Genomic DNA, 27,520 nt, shown 5'->3' with positions numbered 1-27,520 from the left:
CTCCACTATTGAAATCAAATGCATTGCTAAACGTGACTATAAATTAAGTAAAAAACTCACAATATCATGAAAAAAGTTTAATCAAATGCTTTTACACGTCATTGAATTGCAAATCACAGCAGACATTTAATCAGGTGAACCGTAGGAACTCTTTGGCTCCTCAAAGCTTCTTCTGTTGCTTGCCCTTGGCGTCTCGTTGGCAGTGGTGCAGTGCCACCCTGGTGTTGTGAAATAGCCGGGTTATAGCGGGTGTGTGGCATCGGCCTGATTCACAACACCAGCTGCAGCACACACACCTGAGAGTGGATCCACCTTGGCAGACAGGGAGCTCCCGGTCCATGTCTTCTCCACAGAGAGCTCCAGACTGATCTTCACCAGAGCAGATGTGATGTGGTGCATAGCAAGAGCATTGTCTCCAGAACTCATAAGGGCTGTGATTGAAGTTAAAAAACTGCAGTAAAAGAGCATGCACAGTCAATTTGGTTCCCTCCATAATGAAGACAAGTCTCCTGTGGTGACAATGGGATCAGTTTGAGAGGAAAGGCTTCTTGACAATCTAGTGCAGCCAAGCAAAGACTCCCATCTGTGTTCTCTCAGGGAATTTCCTTCCCTTCTTACCATCTGCCAATAAGTGCAGCAGTGTCATACATGATAAGGCCCATCACAATGTACTTTCAATTCAGTTCCTCTCACCTACTCAGAGTAGTATTTGTTCAGCTGCTGATATTATTGTAGTCATAAAAAGGTGAGATGTTATCTAAAGAAACATTGACCTTTCAAGCAAATCAATCCAGTATAACTAGTAGCAAAGAAAGACATATCATCATCATCATGTAATTCCTTATAGATAGCCACCAACAGGGATACAATTTTGTATATGTGTGGGTGTGCAGCTCCACCAATTTACAGAGTACACAGTTGATGTTGAATTGTCGTTCTAGCATCCACAAAATCTTATCAGCTGCCGGTTTCAGTTTGACATGCTACCTTTATAAATCAATGATTTCTCCAAATGACATTTTTATCGAATGTGGAGGTAGATTTCAAAGTAGAACACACATCTTCTTTGCAAGATTTAGTTCTTCCTGGACCACTGGATTATGGCTAGTTCAATATGATTCCCAATTCCCTGTTGCTTCTTTGACTATAGGCAGGCCATGTCTGAGGGATAGTTCGAGATTCTGGCAATTAAACCCTTTTTTTTCTACTTACCCAGAGTCAGATGAACTCTTGAATACCATTTGTATGTCTCTGTGTGCAGTTTTAGTTCCATGAGTTCACCTGACTCTGGGTAAATAGAAAAAGGGCTTAATTGCCAAAATCTCAAAATCTTCCTTGTACCATAAAATAATAATTCCAAAAATCATTAATTCCAAATTAATCTAACAGTACTTCCTTCAGTTTTCTTTAAATCCAGGTAGTACTCATACCACTAATCATTTTATAGATGACCATGATGCATAATAATAAATGAACAATAAGAAAACTGAAATATTAAATGCAAATGAATCAAAAGATCGGTTTATAATGAAATGAATGCGTAAGAAATTAAATTTAACTGACATTTTATTTAAACTTATGAAAAAATACAAATATGGAGCAACAAAAAAGGACAAAGAAACATAAAATAGGGACGAAGCAAAAAATAATCTGACAGTTGATGAGAAGGGTGGGTATAGCTGGCGCTTGGAGGTATTTTGGGGTCAGTTCATCAGGACCTCCATCTGCACCAGCCGGGCATTGGTGTCGCCTGCCATGCGGTACGGGATAATCCCAGCAAACGTGATCAGTGCACGGGCTTGGCTGCGCAGTTGCTGTTGACACACACAGAAAATACATCTTAGAGCTGACAGTGAAATCAATCATGTGCCAAAACAGATAAAAACAAGACAAGACAGCGCAGTACTCATTATTCAATGAAATATCACATAATGGAGCAGAGGCATGTCTTTACTGCCCAGTCCATCACAATGCACAGCCCCCAGAAGTCTTTATAAAGCTCCTCAAGTTTTATCCCATGGCCAGTATTGCTCTGAGAAGTCACCATCTCCTCACCGAGTCTCTGTCCTCCATGGATCTATGTGGTCGACCAGGGGTTCCTGCTGTGGCCCCCTTCAGGCGCTTGTACTGCGTGAACAGGATATTCATGGTGGCCAGGAGCACCTCCGACAGATTATGCCTGACCTGGAAGAAGATGCAAATGAGAATGCAGATAAGAAAGAGACAGTAGGAAAAAAAGGACAAGGGGAGATTACATGTACACTATGGAAGTGTAGTGCTGCATACGGAGTATAATTACAGTATATATACACACAGTACCAGTCAAAAGTTTGGACACACCTACTCAATAAAGGGTTTTTCTTTATTTGTACTATTTTCTACATTGTAGAATTATAGTGGATACATCAAAACTATGAAATAACACACATGTGGAATCTGTAGTAACCAAAAAAGAAAAGTGTTAAAACAAATCAAAATATATTTTGAGATTCTTCAAATAGCCACCCTTTGCCTTGACGACAGCTTTGCACACTCTTGGCATTCTCTCAACCAGCTTCACCTGGAATGCTTTTCCAACACATGCAGAGATCATCCGTTCACCCACCCCGCGTCTCACAAAGACACGGCGGTTGGAACCAAAAATCTCAAATTTGGACACCAGACCGAAGGACAAATTTCCACCGGTCTAATGTCCATTGCTCGTGTTTCTTGGCCCAAGCAAGTCTCTTATTCTTATTGGTGTCTTTTAGTAGTGGTTTCTTTGCAGCAATTCGACCATGAAGGCCTGATTACACAGTACCCTCTGAACAGTTGATGTTGAGATGTGTCTGTGACTTGAACTCTGTGAAGCATTTATTTGGGTTGCAATTTCTGAGGCTGGTAACTCTAATGAACTTATCCTCTGCAGCAGAGGTAACTCTGGGTTTTCCATTCCTGTGGTGGTCCTCATGAGAGCCAGTTTCATCATAGCGCTTGATGGTTTTTGCGACTGCACTTGAAGAAACTTTCAAAGTTTTTGAAATGTTCCGTATTGACTGACCTTCATGTCTTAAAGTAATGACTATCGTTTCTCTTTGCTTATTTGAGCTGTTCTTGCCATAATATGGACTTGGTCTTTTACCAAATAGGGCTATCTTCTGTATACCATCCCTACCTTGTCACAACACAGCTGATTGGTTGAAACGCATTAAGAAAGAAAGAAATTCCACAAATTAACTTTTAAGAAGGTTAATTGAAACGCATTCCAGGTGAATACCTCATGAAGCTGGTTGAGAGAATGCCAAGAGTGTGCAAAGCTGTCATCAAGCCATAGGATGGCTATTTGAAGAATCTCAAATATAAAATATATTTTGATTTGTTTAACACTTTTTTGGACTACATGATTCCCTATATGTTATTTCATAGTTTTAGTCAAAATAAAGAAAAACCCTTGAATGAGTAGGTGTGTCCAAACTTTTGACTGGTAGTGTGCAGTGAGGGAGAAAAGTATTTGATCCCCTGCCGAGGGAGATTGACAGTTCTTTTGTGTTTCTTCCATTTGCGAATAATCGCACCAACTGTTGTCACCTTCTCACCAAGCTGCTTGGCGATGGTCTTGTAGCCCATTCCAGCCTTGTGTAGGTCTACAATCTTGTCCCTGACATCCTTGGAGAGCTCTTTGGTCTTGGCCATGGTGGAGAGTTTGGAATCTGATTGATTGATTGCTTCTGTGGACAGGTGTCTTTTATACAGGTAACAAACTGAGATTAGGAGCACTCCCTTTAAGAGTGTGCTCCTAATCTCAGGTCGTTACCTGTATAAAAGACACCTGGGAGCCAGAAATCTTTCTGATTGAGAGGGGGTCAAATACTTATTTCCCTAATTAAAATGCAAATCAATTTATAACATTTTTGACATGCGTTTTTCTGGATTTATTTGTTGTTATTCTGTCTCTCACTGTTCAAATAAACCTACCATTAAAATTATAGACTGATCATTTCTTTGTCAGTGGGCAAACGTACAAAATCAGCAGGGGATCAAATACTTTTTTCCCTCACTGTACATACATCTCACCTCATCACTGAAATTGCGGAATGCAGCGACCCTTTCCTCCACACTGTCCTGACTCAGAGGGACCAGCTTCAGTCTCTCCATCACCTGACAGAGAGACAAAGAGTTTGAGGGGAGAAGTTAGGGACAGTTAAAGGAAAGATTCACCCATTTTGAACGTTATATCGTTTCTGTGCATCTAAACACACAAAAACTATATTACATTCAAAATGGGTGAATCTGTCCTTTAACCCCTAGAGTCGAATCTAAGTTATATAACAAAAAAATCCCCATCAAAATCCGTCAGTTGAAACTAGAGATATGTTTTTTTTTGCATTGGATGCGTCTCAATCCACCACATCCGCCACTGTCGCACTTCAGCATATGTGGTGAAAGGTGGCAGAGCTAGAACGGTGTTTGTCAGACCATGAGACATCCCGAAAATCAGTCTTCTCACGAAAACGTCTGTAGTGTCCGAACGGTTTGACCTACAAACTATTATGGAAATGAGAGAGTCTCACGATGGCATTCTCCATTTTGCTCTAAAACCCCAACAAGTGTCACGTGACTCGTCTGAAGGTAACCGGTACCGGTTTTAAAAAACAAATGGAAGTATGAAGGTAGTTTTGTGCTAACCCCAAAAAAGGGGTTAAATATGTGTAAAAAATGTAATATATATATTTCCTGAGTTTTTTTTCAATATCTCCTAGATTTAGGACTGACACTTCAAAACCTTGTTTCTTATTTATTTTTTGACTATCCTTTTTGCCATTTATTAATGTGTTATTCAATGTGTTTATATGGGCTTTAGTAGTAAAGGCCAAAATCAATCATTTATCAAATAAAATATGAAAGATCACATATAATTGTTCTCCTATTCAACAAAAGTGGGGCAATAGGGCTTGAAATTACAGAAATGCTTTTAAAATATATTAACAATACAATTATAAACGATTTAGTATAAGATTTTAAATTTCTTATAACTGTAAAATAAATGATCATACTTTTTCAGACAGTACAATATTAGCACTATTTCATTTAACTGCAGACAGAATTTTCTCCTAAATGTCCACTAAGAGCCGCAGAGACACCATTCAAATGTGTGCAAACTTGTTACAACTTCAGCTTTAAGCACAAAGTGATTTCGTCTGTCTGTGACCAAGAGAAAGTGGTCTTAGTTCAATTACACTAAATTATTTAATATATTTTCATGTTGAGAGCTCTAAATCGGCTGAGAATATACTACTGTTGCATCCGCTAGTTTATCCCGTTTCACGTGCACTATTGCAAGCACAACTGGGAGTTTCACAGACACAGGAAATCATTCCTTTGTCTGGATAGGCCAGAAAATGTGACACGTCACTCCCTATGCAAATGTGGGGTCTTGCAACCTAATGGGTTTCTGGCATTGTAAGACACGGGACCCTATGATGTTCACAGAGAGCTTTGTACACCAAAATGTCAGTCGGAACCGGTCCAGTCCCCAAATAGGGGACTTAACATCTAAGAGAAGAGGAGGCCATCATAACGCTTCAATGCCATCTGAATAAACAGCATTGTAAGCCATCAGGCAGGAAGCCCTGGGTGTTAAGACTTACATCGTAGGCCCGGTCTATGTTTCCAGCATGGTACTCATCAAAGAAGGTCATGAGGTCCAGCAGCAGGTAGAAAGTGCTGTCCACAGACTTCTCTCCAGCAACACCCTGGGTCCGGTACCTGAGTCAGTAAACAAGACCACACACTAAAGTTAGAACTAAATGGTCCACTTTTGACGAGGTCCACTCTTTTAGTAAGCCTATATGATGCAACCTTCAAACATTATCTCATTTCAGTGGCAATGCAGATCGTAAATGATGCACAGTAAGCATGTTAGTGAGAATAGGTGGTGAGGACGTTACCGCTCAGCGATGGCAACAGCAGTGTTCTTCAGTCTCTCCTTGTTGGACTGGGCAGCGCTGACATGGGCGATAACAGGACTCAGCAGCCTGTTCATCAGCTCTAAGACCTTGTCTGGATTCTAAAGATCAGAGGAGAAAAATAGAGGAATGTGAGGTGACATTTCATTATTTTCTAATCTTCCTCTACCCGGCCTGTACCTTCACCTAGAATAAACCCACTGGCACAGCTTGACCGCAACCTTTCCCAGAGCCCTGCTCACCTTGGACAGCTCATACAGTCTGATAGCTTCCTCAAACAGGCCCTTGTTCTCAGCCTCCAGAGCCACTTTTGTGATAATGGCTCGAGTGTCTCCGGCAAATTTATCAATCACTCCAGGCTGGGGGAGAAGCACAAGGCACAATCAGCTCTTTGAATGGCCTGAATACAAATGATCTGGGGGGCCACGATCACAATGGAAAAATCAGCATCACCATGAATGCTTTCACAAAAGGGATCATTAATAACTGAGTTAAATAATAATGAATGGAAGTGAACCAAACTGAAAATAAAGGTGTGACCATTACCTTTCTGCTGCCATCTTTTTCCAGTCTTCCTAGAAGCATGTCAAACTCTCGACTCTCAATCACCAGCTCGCTAACACAGCACATGAACATGTTCTCTCCTTGGCTGTTTTTTTCATTCCTGTGTCCAAAAGGAAGAAAGGATAGAGATTCAGATATTTGATTACATACACATTACATCTTTTAAATAATGATAGAGGTCCGAAGGCTCTAATCAAAATTAACCTGAATAGAAAGAGTAAACCAACCAATGGCATGTGTGAAAGCATCTTTATTATTCATGGTGAACTGCATTCATGGCCCACTGGGTTATTCATATATATTGCGATTAGACATTGTGATTTTATTGCGATTTGAGGTTCCAAACATATTGCTAACCATATGTCTGCAAGACGAGAGCGCATGAGAAAACGAGTTTTGATCAGTCATGGAAATAAAGTGCTGAAAACATTTTGGCTCACTATTTAAAAAGAAGACGGAGAACAATCTATAGGATGAAAAAGACTGGAGTTTTGGCGCGGGTACAGCCGACTACCGCTAGCTAAAGCTACCTACAGTAGCAATAAATAAATACATAATCAAATAGATACTTGGAGACAAATACCAAAATAATCTCGTGATATGTGACTGTATCAATTTCTTGGTGACCCTCCCCCCCCACATCACTAAGCGTAACGTACCGTAGGAAGTCTACCGCCATGCCTCCAAGTCCTATTGACACTCAGTGGAGTGGTGGAGAGGATGAGAGAAGAGGTCCCCCCACCTGAGAGCAGCATCTGTTAGGAGGAGGGTCGTAACGTAGCGTAACGTACCGTAGGAAGTAGAAGTACTGTAGAGCCTCCCGGGGGTCTGTGGACTCAAACTTGCGCGTGTAGAGCATGAGGAGACGGATGAAGTTGAGCCGTCGCACCATAGGCGGGTCCCCAGCCTCCTGACTCACTGAAAAGTAGAAAACATTCAATTATAAGTATCAGCTTCAAAACTACAATAATGTTTACCTAGAAATGAAGTCCCTTCTTAAAAAGGAATCAAGCTTTGCATCCCTAATGAACAAGACACAGACAAGACCACATACTTCATGCAACAGTAAGTCAAGTCGCCTTCCAATATCTGTGAACTAAAACATCCTTTGTAGAACATTACTGATTGCCAACGTAGAGAAAGTCAGACAGGTAGGTATCCTGACAGGACTTACACAGTTGTGCGCTCTGTCCTGATGACTTGAGTAGCAGCCGCAGTTCGTAGAGAACCAGAGCCACGTGAACAGCATGACTACGTAGACGCTCCACCCGGAACAGGAAGGCCACAGCAGCCTCAAACTGGGCTGTGAGGAACAGCACCTGGAAGTACAGAAACGGCTGCTGGCTGGCCGAGAAGTGGGACTCTCCTATAGATAGGAAAGGAACAGAAATAAACTCAAAATTATTAGGATCACATTCACAACATGGAAAATGGAATATAGAACATGCTAATTCAATATAGATAAATACAGTCAGCAATATACTGCCAAAAAAATGTAAACACTTTAGTAAATGAGGGATAAAAAGTATATTGAAAGCAGGTGCTTCCACACTGGTGTGGTTCCTGAGTTAATTAAGCAATTAACATCCCATCATGCTTAGGGTCACGTAAGAAAATGCTGGGCAGGCCATTATTTTGGCTACCATGGGCTATGCCCCCATCCACAGGGCCCGAGTGGTCAATGAATGGTTTGATGAGAATGAAAAAGATGTAAATCATATGCCATGGCCGTCTCAGTCACCAGATCTCAACCCAATTGAACACTTATGGGAGATTCTGGAGCGGTGCCTGAGACAGCGTTTTCCACCACCATCAACAAAACACCAAATTATGGAATTTCTCGTGGAAGAATGGTGTTGCATCCCTCCAACAAAGTTCCAGACACTGGTAGAGTCTATACCAAGGTGCATTGAAGCCATTCTGGCTTGTGGTGGCCCAACGCCCTCTTAACACACTATGTTGGGGTTTCCTTTATTTTGGCAGTTACCTGTAGTTGCTCAGTATTACAAATATTCAAAACATTTACAAACAAACTATTCCAGTACTTAGTCATCACATCAACTTGCATTAATCCCTCTCAGTGAAGTTCATGTTCAACTGAGTAGGAAGAGAACATGAATACATCAGCCATTTTGAAAGGCAGCAGGCTTATCTATGAGTCACAGTCACCTTTTAATGCACTGTGTTAAAATGAGAGCGATAACAAGCCATGACTCATCCTCCAGGTAGGAGAGCTTTGCCTCCCTCTGTGTGATAAAACTAAAGAAAAGTTTAAGCTTTAAGAGTGAACAATGAAGCACTTCTTTATCTGAGCAGAGCAGATCCCAGGGGGGACTGAGAAGTGGTGCCATTACACAACTTTACTTTAATAGTCTAGGCTTGGGCGGTATACCGTATATCGGGGTATTTTGAAATACCGACAATATCATTATCAATACCGCTACGCCCCTGCTTATAACTATCTAAGATATGCCAAATAAAGTATCTCCAGCTCAGGGCTCCAGCTATGGTTTGCTAACTTACTAGCTAAGAGGCTAGCTTGCAAGATCAAGCTTCTTGGTTACAGCAGAGACAATCAATCCCCTCCTGGATCAAGATCCCTTCTGCCTAATTTGTTATGTGCGTCAAAATTAATAACATTAATGTTTTAACGTTTGGAAATAAATAGTGCTCCTTGTGTACACTGCCGGTAATACTGTATACCCCGGTATGGTACAGGAACGGTATGAAAATATTAAAATCTGGATACTGCCCAACCCTAATAGAGTCCTCCAGTCCTAGGCAGTATTCTCTCTTATGACAGAATTAGTATTCAGGTCTATTTTCACTTCAGTAGTCTGGCTGTCATGTATCCTGCAGTGTTCTGAACTCACCGTAGTCCTCTAGAAGCTGTTTCTGTAGCTGGGCCAATGTCAGTCTGTCCTGAGGAGCACTGCTGCCGTCGTCATCGAAGCACACCTGGTTGAGCTGTGGGCAGGGTGGAAAGAACAGGTCTACATTAATGTTCAGGGAGTATTGACAACAGGCAAACCTATTTTACCAGATCCTCCCCAACTGGGCGGCAGGTAGCGCAGCGGTAAAGAGCGTTGGGCCAGTAACCGAAAGGTCGCTGGTTCGAATTCCAGAGCCAACTAGGTGACAAATCTGCCGAGGGGCCCTTGAGCAAGGTATTTAACTCCAATTACTCCTGTAAGTCGCTCTAGATAAGAGTGTCTGCTAAATGACTAAAATGTAAATGGAGTATTGCTGTGTTTAAGGCACTATGTATCATGTACACTGGTAATATTAACATGCTTGCTATAGACTGGTAATCAGACAAGCACCTTAAGCCACAGGTAGTCCTCGGTCTTGTCGGCCACCTCTCCATGGTTGTCTGCGATGTCACACTTCCCGATAAGGCAGTAGACGGCCCTCTTGTAGGGGTCAGCGCAGTTCCTCAGCACTCTGCGGTAGTGGAGACGCAGCTTGTTCTCTGTGGCGGGGGCCAGGCTGAGGAGAGGACACAGCACAGGTCAGACAGAGCATAAGACGGAGAGACAAAGAGAGGAGGAGTACTAAACAGATTAGATTCTATTCATATGAGAAAAGAAATCACACTGGTGCTTTGCTGTTCTGGGCCATTGTGTTACAGCACTTCAAATTGCAGGAGAAAGTGAAACGGAGAGCCTAGACCAGTTGCGACACATAGTGGAGGTACACAGTATTTGTGAGGTTCCTACCGTCTGTCAGGGCTGTTCATGTACTCCTGGAACCAGGTCTTGAAGTCTCCCAGCTGGTGCTGAGCCCGGTTCACCACCTGCATGGCAGCCCCCAGGTCCCCACAGCGCAGGCAATAGTAGATCAGAGCCCAGACTGGGTGACCCTCCACCTCGCCATCCTGTTATAACACACACACACACACACAGCTGAGTTTAGCTGCACGTATCTACACTATACTTAGTAAAAACACCATCTTGAATAATACAGCGCTATGTAAGGCTGTGCACAGCGCTGATGTTGTCTCTAGCAGAATGTGCTGCAGTGTGGGGGCAGTACAGTACCTGCATGCCTGGCAGAGGCCCTGGCAGTTTGATGTTGAGGAAGCTGCGCACCAGCTGATAGGTGCCAGGGACTCCTCCCAGCTGGGCCTGGTGAAGGTTCCCAAACACCGTCACCATGGTGTAGTTCTTGTAGCTGCCGTAGTGGAAACACAAAGAGAAACGTTAGTGGGGGAGGTAACTACACAAGTGTAGTTTTATAATACATTAAGGGAGTGTTCTCATTCTAATTTGATGGTTCTCTCCTCCTCTGACCTGTTCTGCAGGAACTGCAGGGCCTGCGTAACAAACGCCATCTGCATGTCCACGGCTGTGCGGCTCTTCAGCGTGTCTTTGGCTGGGACCAGCAGCACGTCTGTCATCTGCTTCACCATTAACCACATGTCTGACACATTCTGGAGAGACAAATACATCCATAAAAATGCCAGAATTAGCCATTGAAGTGGAAGAAGAACCAACTAGCATATGCAGATGGGGGAAAATAATGTGGAATGGAGATGTTGATCAGCTGGGGCTTACCTTGTCATCCAGGCTGTCTGCCACTGAGGCACAGAGGTCTCCCAGGTTGGGCTGGACATGTCCATTCACTATCTTCTCATTAAAAACGTAGATCTGAGGCACAATAAAAGCAGAGAAAACACTGATGGAGCAGAGGAGAGTGCCAGTGCTGACAGACTGAATAGCGACCGTTTCAGCATCAATGCCAGTAGGGCCCAGCCCTGATCCTAGTCACCACAGTCCAGTCACCACGGTGAAGTGATGGATGATGAGAAATAGAATAAAAAGGACGAAAACATTCAGGTCATCAAAGAAGATCACAAAGACCAGGAAGATGACACCGCAGGCGATGTGGCGACACATTACGTCCTCTTTTACCAGTAGACTTTCCTCTTTCACCCAGTGTGTACAGACTGGAGAGGACGAAACAGACAGGCTGTCCTACCACTGTGCAGTGGGACAGAGAAATTACCCAGCATGCCCTGGCTCTTCCAGCTAATCAATTTCTCTGATCTATTGCTGCCTTGCTTAGCATGACCCCATTACTATGAAGTGAAGTGGACTACAGTGCAGCTGCATCCTGACTGAGGCTGTGCTTCCATTCAGCTCATGAGGTTCCAGGGCACTTAGCCCCAGGCTGACTGGATGTATTACAGCCTATTAAAGTCTAAAATCATAACATAGGGAAAAGTGTAAAATACACAAGAGAGGATGGGTTTGGTGATTACATTTACGTCATTTAGCAGACGCTCTTATCCAGAGCGACTTACAGTTAGTGAATACATTATTTAAAAAATAAAAAATAAAATCATACTGGCCCCCTGTGGGAATCGAACCCAAAACCCTGGCATTGCAAACGCCATGCTCTACCAACTGAGCTACATCCCTGCCGGCCATTCCCTCCCCTACCCTGGACGACGCTGGACCAATTGTGCGCCGCCCCATGGGTCTCCCGGTGGATTCGAACCAGGATCTCTAGCGGCCTTAGACCACTGCGCCACTCGGGAGACGAGTGATTCACATCTTTGAACATTTGAAATTAGACTTATTGAAGACTGCATTTCCCTTTTGGGCCATGTACTGTAGGTATCTCAGGCTAATCGTTCTAAGTGGTATTGCAGTGCAATCAGTGTCAGGCCAAATTACTGACCTGTCGTCCATAGGCCACCTCCACGCTGTCAAGAGCACTCCGTCCAGGAACTCCTGCGTCACTCACAATGCTGGGCTGCAACACAAAAACACAGGGAGACTAATCATGACTACTGTATGTACAGTTGAAGTCGGATGTTTACATACACCTTAGCCAAATACATTTAAACTCAGTTTCACAATTCCTGACATTTAATCCTAGTAAGAATTCCCTGTCTTAGGTCAGTTAGGATCACCACTTTATTTTAAGAATGTGAAATGTCAGAATAATAGTAGAGAATGATTTATTTCAGCTTTTATTTCTTTCATCACATTCCCAGTGGGTCAGAAGTTTACATACACTCAATTAGTATTTGGTAGAATTGCCTTTAAATTGTTTAACTTGGGTCAAACGTTTTGGGTAGCCTTCCACAAGCTTCCCACAATAAGTTGGGTGAATTTTGGCCCATTCCTCCTGACAGAGCTGGTGTAACTGAGTCAGGTTTGTAGGCCTCCTTGCTCGCACACGCTTTTTCAGTTCTGCCCACAAATTTTCTATAGGATTGAGGTCAGGGCTTTGTGATGGCCACTTCAATACCTTGACTGTGTTGTCCTTAAGCCATTTTGCCACAAATTTGCTTCAATATATCCACATCATTTTCCTTCCTCATGATGCCACCAGTCCCTCCTGCAGCAAAGCACCCCCACAGCATGATGCTGCCACCCCCGTGCTTCACGGTTGGGATGGTGTTCTTCGGCTTGCAAGCCACCCCCTTTTTCCTCCAAACATAACGATGGTCATTATGGCCAAACAGTTCTAATTTTGTTTCATCAGACCAGAGGACATATCTCCAAAAAGTACAATCTTTGTCCCCATGTGCAGTTGCAAACCGTAGTCTGGCTTTTTTATGGCGGTTTTTGAGCAGTGGCTTCTTCCTTGCTGAGCGGCCTTTCAGGTTATGTTGATATAGGACTCGTTTTACTGTGGATATAGATACTTTTGTACCTGTTTCCTCCAGCATCTTCACAAGGTCCTTTGCTGTTGTTCTGGGATTGATTTGCACTTTTCGCCCCCAAAGTACGTTCATCTCTAGGAGACAAAACACGTCTCCTTCCTGAGCGGTATGACGGCTGCGTGGTCCCATGGTGTTTACGCTTGCGTGCTATTGTTTGTACAGATGAACGTGGTACCTTCAGGCGTTTGGAAATTGCTCCCAAGGATGAACCAGACTTGTGGAGGTCTACAATTTTTTTTCTGAGGTCTTGGCTGATTTCTTTTGATTTTCCCATGAGTTTGAAGGTAGGCCTTGAAATACATCCACAGGTACACCTCCAATTGACTCAAATGATGTCAATTAGCCTATCAGAAGCTTCTAAAGCCATGACATCATTTTCCAAGCCGTTTAAAAGGCACAGTCAACTTAGTGTATGTAAACTTCTGACCCACTGGAATTGTGATACAGTAAAATTATAAGTGAAATAATTTGTCTGTAAACAATTGTTGGAAAAATGACTTGTGTCATGCAAAGTAGATGTCCTAACCGACTTGCCAAAACGATAGTTTGTTAACAAGAAATTTGTGGAGTGGTTGAAAAATGAGTTTTAATGACTCCAACCTAAGTGTATGTAAACTTCCGACTTCAACTGTATGTGAACGTAAAAATACAGAAGTGATTTCACTGACTAAATAGAAAAAGGTAAAGGAAAACCTAAGAGGAGTGAGTAAGAGTGTTTGCTTGGTTGCTCATAATTGTAAAGCCATGACCAATGTAGCGTGAAAGCCATTGTAAACAAAGCTCACGCTTGAATGCACACACATTCTAAAACGCGAGCACGGACACGCACAAACATTTATCCAGATCGACCTTGCATTCTTCAGAACAAAAGGGACACACCCATACAATGTATATTAAATGTAGAGGGTTGTATAGGTAAGGGATAATCAACGAGGGGCTATGCGTTCTATGGAAAATCATGAACGACGTGGAAGGTGTGTTCCACGACGCGCTAGTGGAGTGGAACTGATCGTCCACGGAGTTGCATTATTTTCCAGAGAATGCTTAGAACCCCGAGTTGATTATCCCTTTTATACCATGGCTATAATTGAACACATTTGCCCTAGAAATGTGTTCATTTGCCGGTATAAATGTGTTCAACATCCACTGAAGTAGCTAACAAGTTTACTAGATAGCTACAGTAGTTGCCGTGGTAACCAAACAGACTTGCTAGTTTAGCTAACCAAACCATCAGTCCTAGCTTGCCATTATGCAAATCTAATTCAACAATGTCAATGTTTTTAATTTGACTTTTGCTTTCAAAAGCAGCTCAAAACATAGAACATGTAATAATTAACTATAGCCATTGAATTCTACCGTGCAAATATACTGTGCGTTATAGGGAAATAATGCAAGCTCTAGAATGCCCTTCAAGCCAATCAGAAACAAGTATTCAACAATGCCATGGTATAAGGCAGTATAAATGCTGTATGACACATTGCATTATAAGAGAAGAGAGCATATGAGCAAGAACTGAACACTGTAGAGGGTGTGTTTCTGACATAGGGAGTGAACAGCAGGTCAGACATGGACAATTCAACTGTTGGATATTAATGCAATAAGCACAGAGAAGGACAAAATCCCTCAAAAATCAAAGTGTCAACTCCAACACACACTCCACAGGAGAATGTGCAAGAGCTACAGTTTAGGAAAGCAATGTACTGTAGCTACTGTGCTTAATACAGTAGATGGAGCCCTGAAGGTAATCTAAACAAAGCTGTCTGCATAAAACCAAGCTTGCTTTGGTAAAGACCGATAACATGGTGGAAAACCAAAGCCGAATGTGGCTTTTCTTTATCCATGATTAAAAACAGGAGTGCTTGCCATATCTTTTTTTGTGTGTAAATTCTCGCAAATGGGAGGTGGTTATTGAATTCCACAACATCCATGTGGGCTAGTACCAGTTTTTGATGAGTGTATTTTCTAAATGTGTGCAAGTCATATATTAAGTATATCAATTATATCTGGATGTGTGCTTTATGTACTGGAGTTCATAGGGTGTATAGGACAAAGATAGACATCAGATGGAAAGACACTGACCTCTACGTCTTGGCTGAAGTCCAGAGCATCCTCCCCTGCTCCCAGCAAGGTGTGCAGTACTCTCTGCTTCACCTGCTCCCACTGAACCAGCATGGACTCACGGTGATACTCCTCTGCCAGGAGGAACGTCTGAAAGAGAACAAGAACATGTAAGTACGAAAGAGAGAGAAAGAGAGAGAGAAAGAGAACAAATGTCATTTGGACAGACCAATTTGAAAGAATTTGAGAGAACCAAGCTAGGCTGCATAAATGGGTTAGAGATCATGTGATTTGTTAAAAATAGCTAACACTGCAAAACCTCTCGTCATGGGAGATATATGTGCACAATAAACACCTCCAATCACCACAGTCACCCATGCAGGTATCCTGGGGCCCCACACAGTAAAAGTGAGATCTGGGACTTGGGGCGGCTCTTCAAACTGGGTCACGCCCTGTGATGCCAGGGTGTGTGGAGGGATGGGATTGTGACGCTAAATGGGTCTGCATTCATGGCTGGTCCAGATTTAGTCAAGAACCGATTAGAATCCAGAGACCTTGTCTATTTCTTGTCTCTCTCAATCCCACAGGGACAGCGGATGATAATTGGAACGGTTCCTAATTAAACCTGCTCTGAACTCATGCAGAGGAAACCATTTAAAAAAAGATAATAGGTTACGGGTTTATATCAGAACAAGGTGAGCAAGTCATGATTGGCAACTGAGGGTATGGGTTTATTATTTTTATTCAAAAGTGTGAGACTGATTGAAACTGTAGCGTACGTATTATTTGAAAATTAGGTATGCCAAGCTGTCATGGAGAGAAAACTTAGGCGATACAATCTATGACCGAAACATATCTGTCCCATCTATGCACCAGGTATGTAAAAAAAAAGAAAAGAAAAGTAAAACAAATGGGATTATTAGATGTGGACATGGGGTGCAAAGAGGGTGTGGTCATAGCAACTAGTCAGAGGAGAGAGTGCCACCTACCCTGCGACGCGACTCCTCGATGGCAGAGAGCAGCGCATTGTCCCTCTCATTCTTCAGAAAGCCCTGGAAGGAGAGAAATGGCTGGAGGTTAGACTGACTGTAACCTACTTTCCACTTGACCACACACATACAGGGCTCCTGCAAGACGGTAGCTGCAAGGGCTACCAAGGAAGAACTATCATTATCGCTGTGCTAAAAATGGGAGATGCCAACAATCAGGGCGTAGCAGTAGAAGCCTCCTCCTGACCTGACATTCTAATCACTCAAAAATAACTCCTGTTACATATCTTCTCAAGCATTAGGACATTTTCATGCTCATTCTATACAGCTCCAACCCATCCCCCACACTTCAGAGCAAAAACCCAGAGCCCATCAAATAATTTTACAGTTAATTCAACAAAGCCTGACTGATGAGCACCAGCCGATTAGACACACAGCACCTGGCCCTTTGTCCTCATATCATCCCATTTTCAATTTCCTACATTAGGGAACAAACTCCACAGTGGGCTGAAATTCATCAGCATCTACATTCAACTGGCTAACATCATATACAAGAGATGGTTGGATGCATCTTGAAGAGACTAAAAATGTACAATGTCCGTCTGCTGTCAAAATGGTGATATAGCAAGCTTACCATTCAGTACCCCCCAAAATGCCAGTACTATTATAGTTACAATACCTAAAATGGACCTCTTGTTTTCTCAAGTTAACAGCATGAGGTTAATGAGCAAATATGCACACTGTAGACTGTGCTCATCCCTTACAGGGTAAGCTAATTAATGTACACTTTGGAACGCACAGAGAAACTCTGCTCCTTCCGATGCCCGAAGAGAAAGAGAAAACATTTTGTACCAAGAACAGGCAGAACCGCCCTCAGAGTAGAGCTGTACGCTTGCACCAGGCAGCCAGAGGGGCAGCGGGAATGAAACTCACACACACATACATACAGCAAAGATGTAAAAGAGGGTGGTGGTTGAGGGGTCAATGTATCTAAATCAGGGTGGGGTTGGCTATGGGCAAGAATAAGAGCTAGCTTACTGTATGCCAAATGGTGGTGTTGAAATCGCCCATAGAGCCATCGTGGATCATGAGTAACCAAAGCCAAGCCCATGACTTTGACGCATAGTGGCCACCAGCCTGCCAATATGACACAGATACCCTGATAAGACACTGACAGTCATCACAATGGATGTCACTCTCACTAAGCCCATCCTCTGTGATACTGGACACTGGTTTAACATCATCTAGGCTAAACACCGGCCACACCCTTCCACAATGTGAGGACATTAACTTGCCCTAGAAATCTGATCATTTAGCCTATAGTTGCTTTCCATATTCCATAAGAGTCTGTTACATAAGAGACAATCTCATGCGTTTTAGAGAGTGATTTTCCTTTTAAAATTGGTTATTTTATTTCCACACTAGGAGGTCGAAATAACACTGAAATTGTGGAACTGATAATGCCCTTTTAGAGCTTTTTGAATAAATAAAAAACACCTGGAATTTCTGCCTGTTCAAGTGGAATAGAGTTTTTGGCCCAAAGCATGACATCACAATCTGATTAGTCTGACCAATGACCAGTAATCTTTCATTTGCATATGTATCCTACTACTTTGAAGGGGTAAGCAGGGTAGGCTCTAGAGTCTAGACGATACTATCCGCCAATCAGGGCTGTGTATGTAAATATATTTACATTTGTATCAACACGCCCACACGATCAGACTGAGCATTTCAATGGCAAAAGGAGGCTCATGGAAATAAATGATCAAATATATATTTGAAGTTATTTCCATGAAGAAAAAAAAAAGTTATTTATTAGACATACAGTGATGTTTTTAAAAGATGGCATGTGGCTTTAAGGCCTGCAGGCACACATGTACACTTCCTCGTATAACATTAGAAGATACTATAATATGTGAACATTCAGAAACAAAAACAAAAAATAAGAACGAGCAAAACTAAGCCTATTCGGTCCTTTTCCAGGTGTCAATATAATAATAACAATAATAATAATAATATAGCAGCCTATGCATTCTTTCAGATAATGGGCCTTTTCCTGGAGACCGTCTCGGTCTTCGCGCCCGTCATCTCCAGGACGAACGGAGCAGCATCCCCCTTCCCCCTCACAGCTGCTTCAGCACCACAGCCCTCCCCCTCACGACAGGCTCAAACCCTCGCCCCTGTCTGTCCACTCCATCGCATCACCAGACCATACATCAGAGTGGCAGCCATCCGCGTCTTGACTGACAGCTAGAAATCATCATTGACTTGTTACTTCTTCAGCAGCCGATCGTCAAATGACAAGTGTAAATGAACAGTGCGGAGAGAGCTAAAGGAGGGGGAGGCTGAGGCTTTTCAGTATCACAAGTAATCTATCCTCTATTCAATAGATAAATCAAAAGGAAGATTTCCTGCTGTATCTTGCCAATTACATTTCTTGCTCAGTCATTGTGCTCGGTCCTCCCATCCTCCGGTCATCTGTAGCAGAGAGAGAGAGGAGCGCCCCCCTCAGGAGATTCTGCTCTCCAAATGAAACAGGTTCTACCCAGTTTGCACCCTAGGAGCTGACAATGGAGCTATTTATATACTAGGAGAGCTCAGGTCATGTCTCCACACACAGAAATCGGAATAAATGTATACATTTCCTAGAGATGTAGCTATGCGTTTCATTCTATGGTTCCCAGAAAGTGAAGGGTCCAAAAGGGAGGGGGAACATAACCGCATTTTCAGCGATTAATGCATTTCCAAATAAACCTTAATTGAAATCACACACTGTAGTCTATCATTTCATATTTAGGCAACAAAATAAGCTGTAAACTCACTGAGTAATGTACAAAGAAGCTCTAAACTCAAATGGATCTTACATTCATGGCATATATCCAGCAAAATACACATATGCAGTATGTAAACCAATATAGCCAGCGAGTCTGACTCTAGAACCTTCTACATAATTGCATTGTCCCTCACAATTTGTATTGCGTATACTGCTTACGGTTTTGCAAGAACAGAAAACATTCACTATTGTTTACTAAAGTAGAACTAGAGAAAATAAAGGTACAGCATAGAACAAATGTACATGTTACACATGCTCCATAACACGGTGCTGATACGTGTCACATACATGCGCACATACAATATTTCCCAGGGCTCGGTCAAACGAGCAGTCTAAAGCGATCTACGGGTTCAGAAATGATCAATTTTTTTATTCACAAATGATAGTGATTTTACTGTCTGTACATGGTTACACCACCACACACAGAAAGCATTTTATAACATTTTAAAATATATTCTCTGTCATCTGGATTTGTTTAATTCTATGTTTCAACAGTTTCCCTTAGTGTAATGCTGCTCAGCAGTTCCACAGAGATAAAAAAACTAAGTGTGACGGGTCAGTAGCTAAAAACCTGCAGCTCATCTTCATTTACTCTGAGACAATGAGTGGAGTAGGGGAGGTGTAACCCCACCCTTGTGCCACCACTTCCTGTGTAGAGAATAAGCATTCATATAAGTGAACACCACCATAATCATCGTTATCATCTCCATAGTCACAGACAGATAGACAGAGTGACAGGGAGCGAGAAAGAGGTGACAGACAGATCTTGACACAGACAGAGCAGATGAACGCAGTGTGTCTGTGTGTGGAGGTGATACTCACTCATGCTGTGGCTCAGCCTGCCAGGCAGGGAGAGAGAAGAGGAGAAGAGGTGCAGGTAGCCAGGCGTAGACAGACCTATGCCTGACACTAAACACACTGCCTAGTATCTCCAGCTGAAGAACTGAGCCGGCGCCATTCTGGGGCGTTTTCGGACCCTCCGACGGGCCCGGCATCGCAGATGCTGCACCTTCCTCACCCAATGTGGGCCACCGGTGTGAACCCAGATATGTACCACATGAATGGTTACTGTAGGCTGTTTTATTGTTGGAGGACTGTACCAAGTCAGCCCTCAGACACAGGGGGGGATCCAGGAGGAGTGATCACTCAACCTCACAGGTCTTCCCCTCTCCATCAGTAGATCCTTCCCCGCCGCCTGTTTCTTTCCAGCATCCCTGCTGTCCTCTTCTCTCAGTCCCACTCATTTCTTCCTTTTTATACATATGCATCATTCCCTTTTTCCTCTTCCCGTAGCGCAATGCAATTCATGTAATGGATTTTTTCTCCCTCTGCAGATGGCTTCCGACATCCTGTCCAGAAAGTGGGCTAATAATCCTCTTAAAGAGTCATGTTTAGTTAATGAGAAGGGTGCAGTGGCTTCTCGGGGGGTATACATAGAGTACACGGCTGCACAGACCAGACACAGGCTGCACATGTGAAGCTATTTCACCAAAGTCTGCTGTAGCAGCAGCTGCGCTTATCAGACTGTCAAGAGAATGCATTCCATCACTATAGCTGCTCTCAGAGAAAGAGGGGGAGGGAGAGAAAGGAGGAGCAGAAAAATATGGAACAGAAAAACAGGAGAGAAATATACTTCTCTCTGCCATTTTATCCTTCCACTCTTTTTTCCCCATCTCTTTCTCGCCCCCTATTCTATTTTCATTTTGGTTCTGTCCATCGTTTCTCTTCTTGCTCCCTCTTTACCTTGGTTATTGCTATCACCCTCAATTCTTGCTCTTTGTCTCCATCCTCACTGACGTGAGCCATATCTTTACACATACAAATATAACAAATGGCCAGAAATGCAGAGTAGGCTACATAAATCATATGCATTTGCAACCATGTATACTACAGACATCATTCACACCTCAATTCCTCTCTGTGAGCCGCCCACATAGAGATAGAAGAGGCTACGCCTCATCAGCATCCAGCTTTTCCTTTGTGTTAGCCAACCTAACCCTTCAGCACTTGAACATATAGTAAGTACTACACAGTGCAATCACACTCAATGTAAAGAATACCACACAATATTATTACCAGTACCTAGGCTACTGAAAAGACCAAGCCATGAATGCAGTGCAGACAATGGGGAGAATGCCAACCAGTACCACCTCACACAATACATACAAGTATCATTTCCTGGCCTAATTGTCGTGATCAATGAATACCTCAAAGGGTGGCAATACATAGGCTAGGTATGCAAGATTGCTATGTAGTCTATCAAGGAACACACACCGTTTGTATTGTAACATAGGCTACTTGAGAAAAGTAAATTTCATTGATTGTTCTCAAACTGGTGGACAATCTAATAGCTTTTCTGTACCTTGACTCAACTAGAGGCTCATTGCCCTTGAGGTTAACACATGAGCCACCAGTAATGTGAGAGTAAATGTGGCTTTATAGAACAAGGTCACACGTTTCTAAAACATATGTTCCATTAATTGCCTATGAAAACTATCATGTGAAAAATAGACAGAAATGCAACTATGCATAGTGGATAGGGAGTACAGTACAGTAGAAGGCCAGCCACTTCCCACTGTGTCTGGCCCAAGCACTCAACTGAGTCCAGCTAAAAGGGCCTGATTAAATCCTGCCAAGAGGCTAAGTGCACATCCAGTAAAACTAAGGCTCCATCCGGCCAGCCCACCACATGTCAGGTTGAGGATTATGGGTGGGAGAGGGAGCACTGGGGTCATCAGAAAATGAGGAGATCAACACCCCACCCCACTCATTCCCTGAGTATCTGCTGCCCCCCCCCCCACCTCTTCTACATTTTGCAACAATATTAAGATCACTGCTAATATAAATATTTACCCAATTAAGAGCAAAAGAGAACATTGTATGTTAAAGTTTGACGGTCTGGGAGTGGCCAGAGGATGGTAGCCTTCTAGGGCCGGGACGATAGCAGTATCGCGATACTCGTTAGTATCGTGGCAAGGAAACAGTACACAAAGCAGATTTAACTTCTTTAGGAAAACAGCCCTACTGCTGGAAACAAACATCATTATGTTGTCATCCAGTCACATTTATTTATTTCCCAAGCTATAGCACACAATATTTTACATAAAGCAGGTTTTCAAAGGACCAAAGAGTTTAGTCTGCTTCGTGTTTTCATGTTTGCCATGGAAAAATGTTTGCGATACTAGTATCGTCCCGGCCCTACAGTCTGAAGGCCACTAACACAATGGAATAACTGTATAGTATTGCTGCTAAACATATTTTTCTTATTATATTTCAACATACTGTATACTGACTGGAGCTTCTTCCACTCATCTTCTCTTCCTCATCTGAGACAGTTCAGACTGTTCCCACTAAATAGCTTCAGATTTGTAAACATCATCCGTTGATGTAACACAAAGTGCTACCATTAACTAATTAGCAGGCATCACATTTTATTGACTTCCATAGAAAAGCAGGTCAAATCAGCCCAGCTGTAATTCCACAGCACACATGGAGAATAGGAAAAAGCCAGTGTAGACAACAGAAAATATCTCCATAGTGCCTTTTCTAAAACAGCCACATATCATGAGTGAACACTGGACAGGGTTTGAAACACACTAAAATGCAATGTATCTATTTTGGTTCTGAACAGATTACAGCACCACTTTATATCAATGGGTAATTCCGTAATATGAAAACAGTAAAAATACAGTTGTTGCTGACCCCTGATTATTATGAAAATGTCCACAAATATTTGTCCATGTTATTTTTTTACATATCGCTAGTCATGAGTCTGAGGGCTTAGAGCCCAAATTCATGTGACAGACGGTAGTAAGCAATAACTATCTTAATCCGCAATTTGGAATACCATCATTCCTACTGAAAATGTTCTCAGATTTAAGCCCTGGTAGTTATAAATCTTATTTAGGCTCTATTTAATGAATTTTTAATCAGTTGAGGCAGAGCAATTTTTCCAATTCTGATGGTATCAAAATTCCCAGGTTTTCCAGAAATCCCTGTTGAAGGATTAACGGAATCAGAAGGGAAAATTTGGAATCTTCCAACCAGGATTTCTGGAAAACCTGGGAATTTTGGCAAAGTTACTGGAATTTTACAACCCTACACCACCCCCAATGTGAATCAAATAGACATCTACCAAAGATAATTCAAATAAATGTAAAGGACGTTGGGTTAACTTTTGTGAATGCATTTCAGGCAGTGGGTTTGATATAGGCTACAGAACGATGAGTAGATATTTGGACACTTTCCACATCATGTGTCAGACATATTTCCCTAGACACAAAACATTTCTAATCCTACCACCAGCAAGAGACTGCAATGATCCTCCAACAGAATCCATCAGCCTTTTGCTTATTAGCATAAAAATCATTACACAGTAAACCTTAGCTGTAACATTAATAGAACCAGATACGAATCCGCCAGTTTGACTAAAAGCATAATCTAAAAACCATTAATTACCATCACCTGCCCGGCTGCCCTTGCCTCTGAAAAATGTAAAAGAGAAGGTCCTGACATACAACAGGACAGGTGTGGATGAAAAAGTTGCCCAAAAGCTCAAACAGCCCCACACTCGTAAAGAGAGAGTGTGAATACCTGGATGTCAGTGTCCTTCACTGGCTCCAGAGGTTCAAAGGTGGTGGCAGCACTCAGGCTCTCCAGACGCTGGGAGATGTGGAAGATGTCCAGGCCTCTGGAACCCAGGAGGATGGAGCTACAGGGAACAGAGGAAACAGCTAATTACATTTGTTTAGTAGACTTTCCTCTAGCGTCCCCATCCTCAACTGGCAAACCGAGGTCTGGTTGGGCTTCGAACCCTGGTTTCTTATAAACACACATAAGACATGGAAAGATTTGTAGAATTGCAGGAAATTAGCTTTAAAAAGGCCAAATAATTATTTGCCCCATGCAAAATGTGTAGAATTGCAGGAAATTAGCTTTAAAACTGCTAAATTTTCTCTCCGCCAACAAGAGAGGTGTGAACAGTTAGGGGTCACATTGGTTGCGAGGTTGGGGTTAGTTACTACGCCGATAAATCACGATTTCCATCCGAACCTTCACCACCTAGGACATTTGTGTGACCGGACCTTCTCAAATAGCACTTGAGAACCCCTGCTCTAGAGGGCATGAAGTAAGTTGAATGCAATGCAGAACATAACACAGAGCTACACATCTCTAACATAACAAGATCGCTCCCATAAACTTAATGTCCCAGAGTACAAATACAGATGACAAGGTAAGATGAAACATCTGCCCACTATCACACACAATCGTGACAAGATCATGTAATTGCAAGTAGCCTATTAGCAGTCATATGTATTGTCATCTGAATAATAGCCAGTCATAATGACGAGCTTTGTGCAGGTAACGTCAAAATCTTACCACCCTCAGCCTCATTCATGACAGGGAAAATCATAAAATAATAAAGAGACGTTTATTAGAAAAGGGAAATGGCCTACACTTCATATCTCATTTTAAATCATATCACAGAATATGAGGATCATCTCTACAATTAATACGTTTACATGCACACTAATAATTGGATATTAAACTGATTATGGCAGAGTATGGCATTAGTCATGTAAACGCCTTACTCTGCTTATCTTAAATAGGCAGTTTAATAAAACAGTTTAATCTGCGTTCCAGTGGTGTATTTGATCTGCGCACGTGCTAGCACCAGGTAGTGCAAGCTTCCCTCTTATGCACGATTGCAGTGTGTTCGGAAAAACTGAAATTATGCAAATTAGAAATAGTTCAAATAGAAACTTTATATGTCCGAACTCAGAATCAAATAGTCTTCACAAAAATAACATGGTCACTGTGGTAGAATGGTTATTTTGATTGGCGATGTTCTGCATTTATCAAAAGTCCCATTAGTAGCCTGATTTCAGATGTGTCCATGTAAACAGGATTATTAGAGAAATCGTTCTTCTTCCAAAGCATGTAAAGGTTTTAAACAAACTATTATATTAACCTGACTATCCACAATAATTATTGTGTGCATGTAACAGTGCTCAATAAGAAAATATCAGCGACTGATACAAAAGAGAGAACTTACGCTTTTACGTCAGCAGCGTCTTGTGATGTTCGAGTTAGGGTGCGGGAGCGTAGCCTCTCTCCAGCCTGCTGGATCTCCTGAAGGTTCCTCTCAACATGGGGAAGCTCAGACACGGCCTCAGTCTCCGCTGCAAGCTGCTCTGCCTGCTGCAGGAGCTCTCCAAAGCCCTCCGCTTCCATGGCAACCACTGGAAGTCAAGAGACAGGATGGCTGGATTAAAACAAATATAACTATACTGGATTAAATGGCATGCAGTCTTCATGACTCTATCCTAATCCTAACTATTTAAAATATTGCCTAGTCAAACCATAACTCTGTTCCAGCTGGCTGATAGATAGGTACTGTTTGGCATAGCAGAGAATTTGACCAACCTTAATTGGTCGATAATTCCTCAATTTCCGACTTGGAACAAAACCAATGTCTTCTAAACGTCCATGTCTAGTTGTAGGGGGTTTGTTTGAATTTAGAAAATGCTCTGTTACTAAATTAAATAAATGTTTTGCTCCATGAAGTAATCCAACAATGTGTAGGCCGCCATCTCGTCTATTTCAAATCTTCTCTCATTGAGACAGGTGGCAGTCCACCCCAAAGTGCCACATGTCATGATGACACCTGTCTCGATCAATGAAAGAAGATTTGAAATAGACAATATGGCGGCCTACACATTGTTGGATGACTTCATAGTTTTTTTTTTTAATTACTTAATTTAATGACAGAGCATTTTCTAAGACATTGGTTGTCTTCTTCCAAGTCCGAATTGAGGAAGTAGGGTATTGCCACTTTAAGGTTGGTCGAAGATTCTCTGTACTACACCAAACAGTACCTAACCTGTAAGTAAGGCTAATGGAGCATCACATAGCCCGTAACAATCTGACTGCTAGCTATCCTAATCCTGCTTGGAACATGTTATTTAAACAAATCAGTGACTGTGTCTGCCCACATGTACATATTACTTCAACTACCTCAACTAGCCTGTGCCCCCGCACATTGACTCTGCACCGGTACCCCCCTGTATATATAGCCTCCCTACTGTTATTTTATTTTACTTCTGCTCTTTTTTTCTCAACACTTTTTTATTAAAAATAAATGCACTGTAGGTTAAGGGCTGTAAGTAAGCATTTCACTGTAATGTCTGCACCTGTTGTATTCGGCGCATGTGGCCAATACAATTTGATTTGTTTATGCCTAATCGCTGATTCCAGATATCATTCATTCTAGATACCACAAAACATTCTAGATAAAGACTTGAAAAAAATATAGTGTATGATAGTCAATTTTTTTATTTTACCTTTATTTAACTAGGCAAGTCAGTTAAGAACAAATTATTATTTACAATTTACGGCCTACACCGGCCAAACCCGGACGACGCTGGGCCAATTGTGTGCCGCCCTATGGTATGTAATGTTTGTGTATGAAATTATGTTGTCCAGACCAGGACTGATCACTGGACAGGTTCTATGAAAATCAATGTTTATTAATCTGTCATGGGCCATACCATGTACAAACTAATCTCATGTGTCTGTTTGGAGCCATTTCCTCTGTTGTCCGAAAATCCAACCCAGCGCGCGCATGCCCCCTTAGCGCGATTAGCTATTAGGCTAGCTTGCAGTCGTGGTGAGCCTCTTACTAAGAATATATTTTGATACGACTGTCTACAAAAACTAAAATACAATTACACATTTTCTGCCATCAACATTTAAAAATAATTCCTTCGTTTAGCTGACGTTAGATAGGTACAAAGGAAAGCACGTTAGCAAGCTGCCTAGTGTCATGCAAGGGCAGACCGCGTACTGATGAATGGTGCTAGCAGGATAACTAGTACCATTCCTAGCTAGTTGTAAAGCGTATTAGCTGGGCAACTTACAAGAAGCCTAGATAGCAAATGATCCTGTCCCTTGTCCCACAACTAGTAGTTATGACAGTTGTTTTCACTCTTTTGCGCTTATCTCATTTTTTTCTCCAGTCTTACATACATTTCACTCCGGCACTTCTGAGGTCTACGCTGATTGGATGATGTCTCGTTTTCCCACATGACATTGCGCTTTTTACTTTTGGGTAGCTCTCTGCTGCCACCTGCTGCGCTGGAGTGTAATGGAGGTGATAGCTCTGGATAAGAGCGTCTGCTAAATGACGTAAATGTAAATGTAAACACTCCTCAACCTAATCTACTATTAATCACTAATCTCAAAGCATTGTGTTGACATAGAGGTTTAACTGTGTTAGTACATTTTATTTACGTGTCACTCCACAATGTTACAATACAAAATACAGATTTATTTTTTTTACATTGTGGACCACTCAAATTTGAGTTTTGAAACACTAAAAACAAATGTCAAACATGGTACAGACGTCATCTATAATGAATATAGAATATGATAACATCTATAGAGGGGTTGG

At 42.2% G+C, this 27,520-nt stretch overlaps 1 protein-coding gene across 5 annotated transcripts; it reads right to left on the bottom strand.

Moving 5' to 3' along the window:
* Positions 1–64: 64 nt before the first annotated feature.
* Positions 65–27,175, bottom strand: LOC121531856 (nuclear pore complex protein Nup93). 5 transcript variants are annotated; one of them, XM_041837364.2, is made up of 21 exons: positions 27,097–27,175; positions 25,124–25,310; positions 23,662–23,779; positions 16,236–16,298; positions 15,268–15,396; positions 12,195–12,269; positions 11,066–11,158; positions 10,802–10,941; positions 10,550–10,682; positions 10,229–10,386; positions 9,833–9,998; positions 9,383–9,476; positions 7,684–7,875; positions 7,301–7,427; positions 6,492–6,609; positions 6,188–6,304; positions 5,928–6,046; positions 5,628–5,745; positions 4,054–4,137; positions 2,056–2,184; positions 65–1,814 (listed from the first exon to the last, which is right to left on the bottom strand). In XM_041837364.2, the coding sequence occupies exons 1-21, from the start codon at positions 27,158–27,160 to the stop codon at positions 1,704–1,706; spliced, it is 2,535 nt and encodes an 844-aa protein (XP_041693298.2). In that variant the 5' UTR covers positions 27,161–27,175; the 3' UTR covers positions 65–1,703. The 5 variants fall into 5 exon arrangements, with proteins under 5 accessions (XP_041693298.2, XP_041693299.2, XP_041693301.2 ...); XM_041837365.2 differs by having other exon boundaries at positions 26,988–27,141; XM_041837367.2 differs by lacking the exon at positions 27,097–27,175 and adding an exon at positions 26,619–26,706.
* Between the last annotated feature and the right edge of the window lie 345 nt (positions 27,176–27,520).

This window comes from Coregonus clupeaformis, chromosome 19 (assembly GCF_020615455.1).
Source record: "Coregonus clupeaformis isolate EN_2021a chromosome 19, ASM2061545v1, whole genome shotgun sequence".
Lineage (NCBI taxonomy): Eukaryota > Metazoa > Chordata > Actinopteri > Salmoniformes > Salmonidae > Coregonus > Coregonus clupeaformis.
Note: the sequence above shows the minus strand (reverse complement) of the source record. Positions and strands in the feature narration are given on the sequence as shown.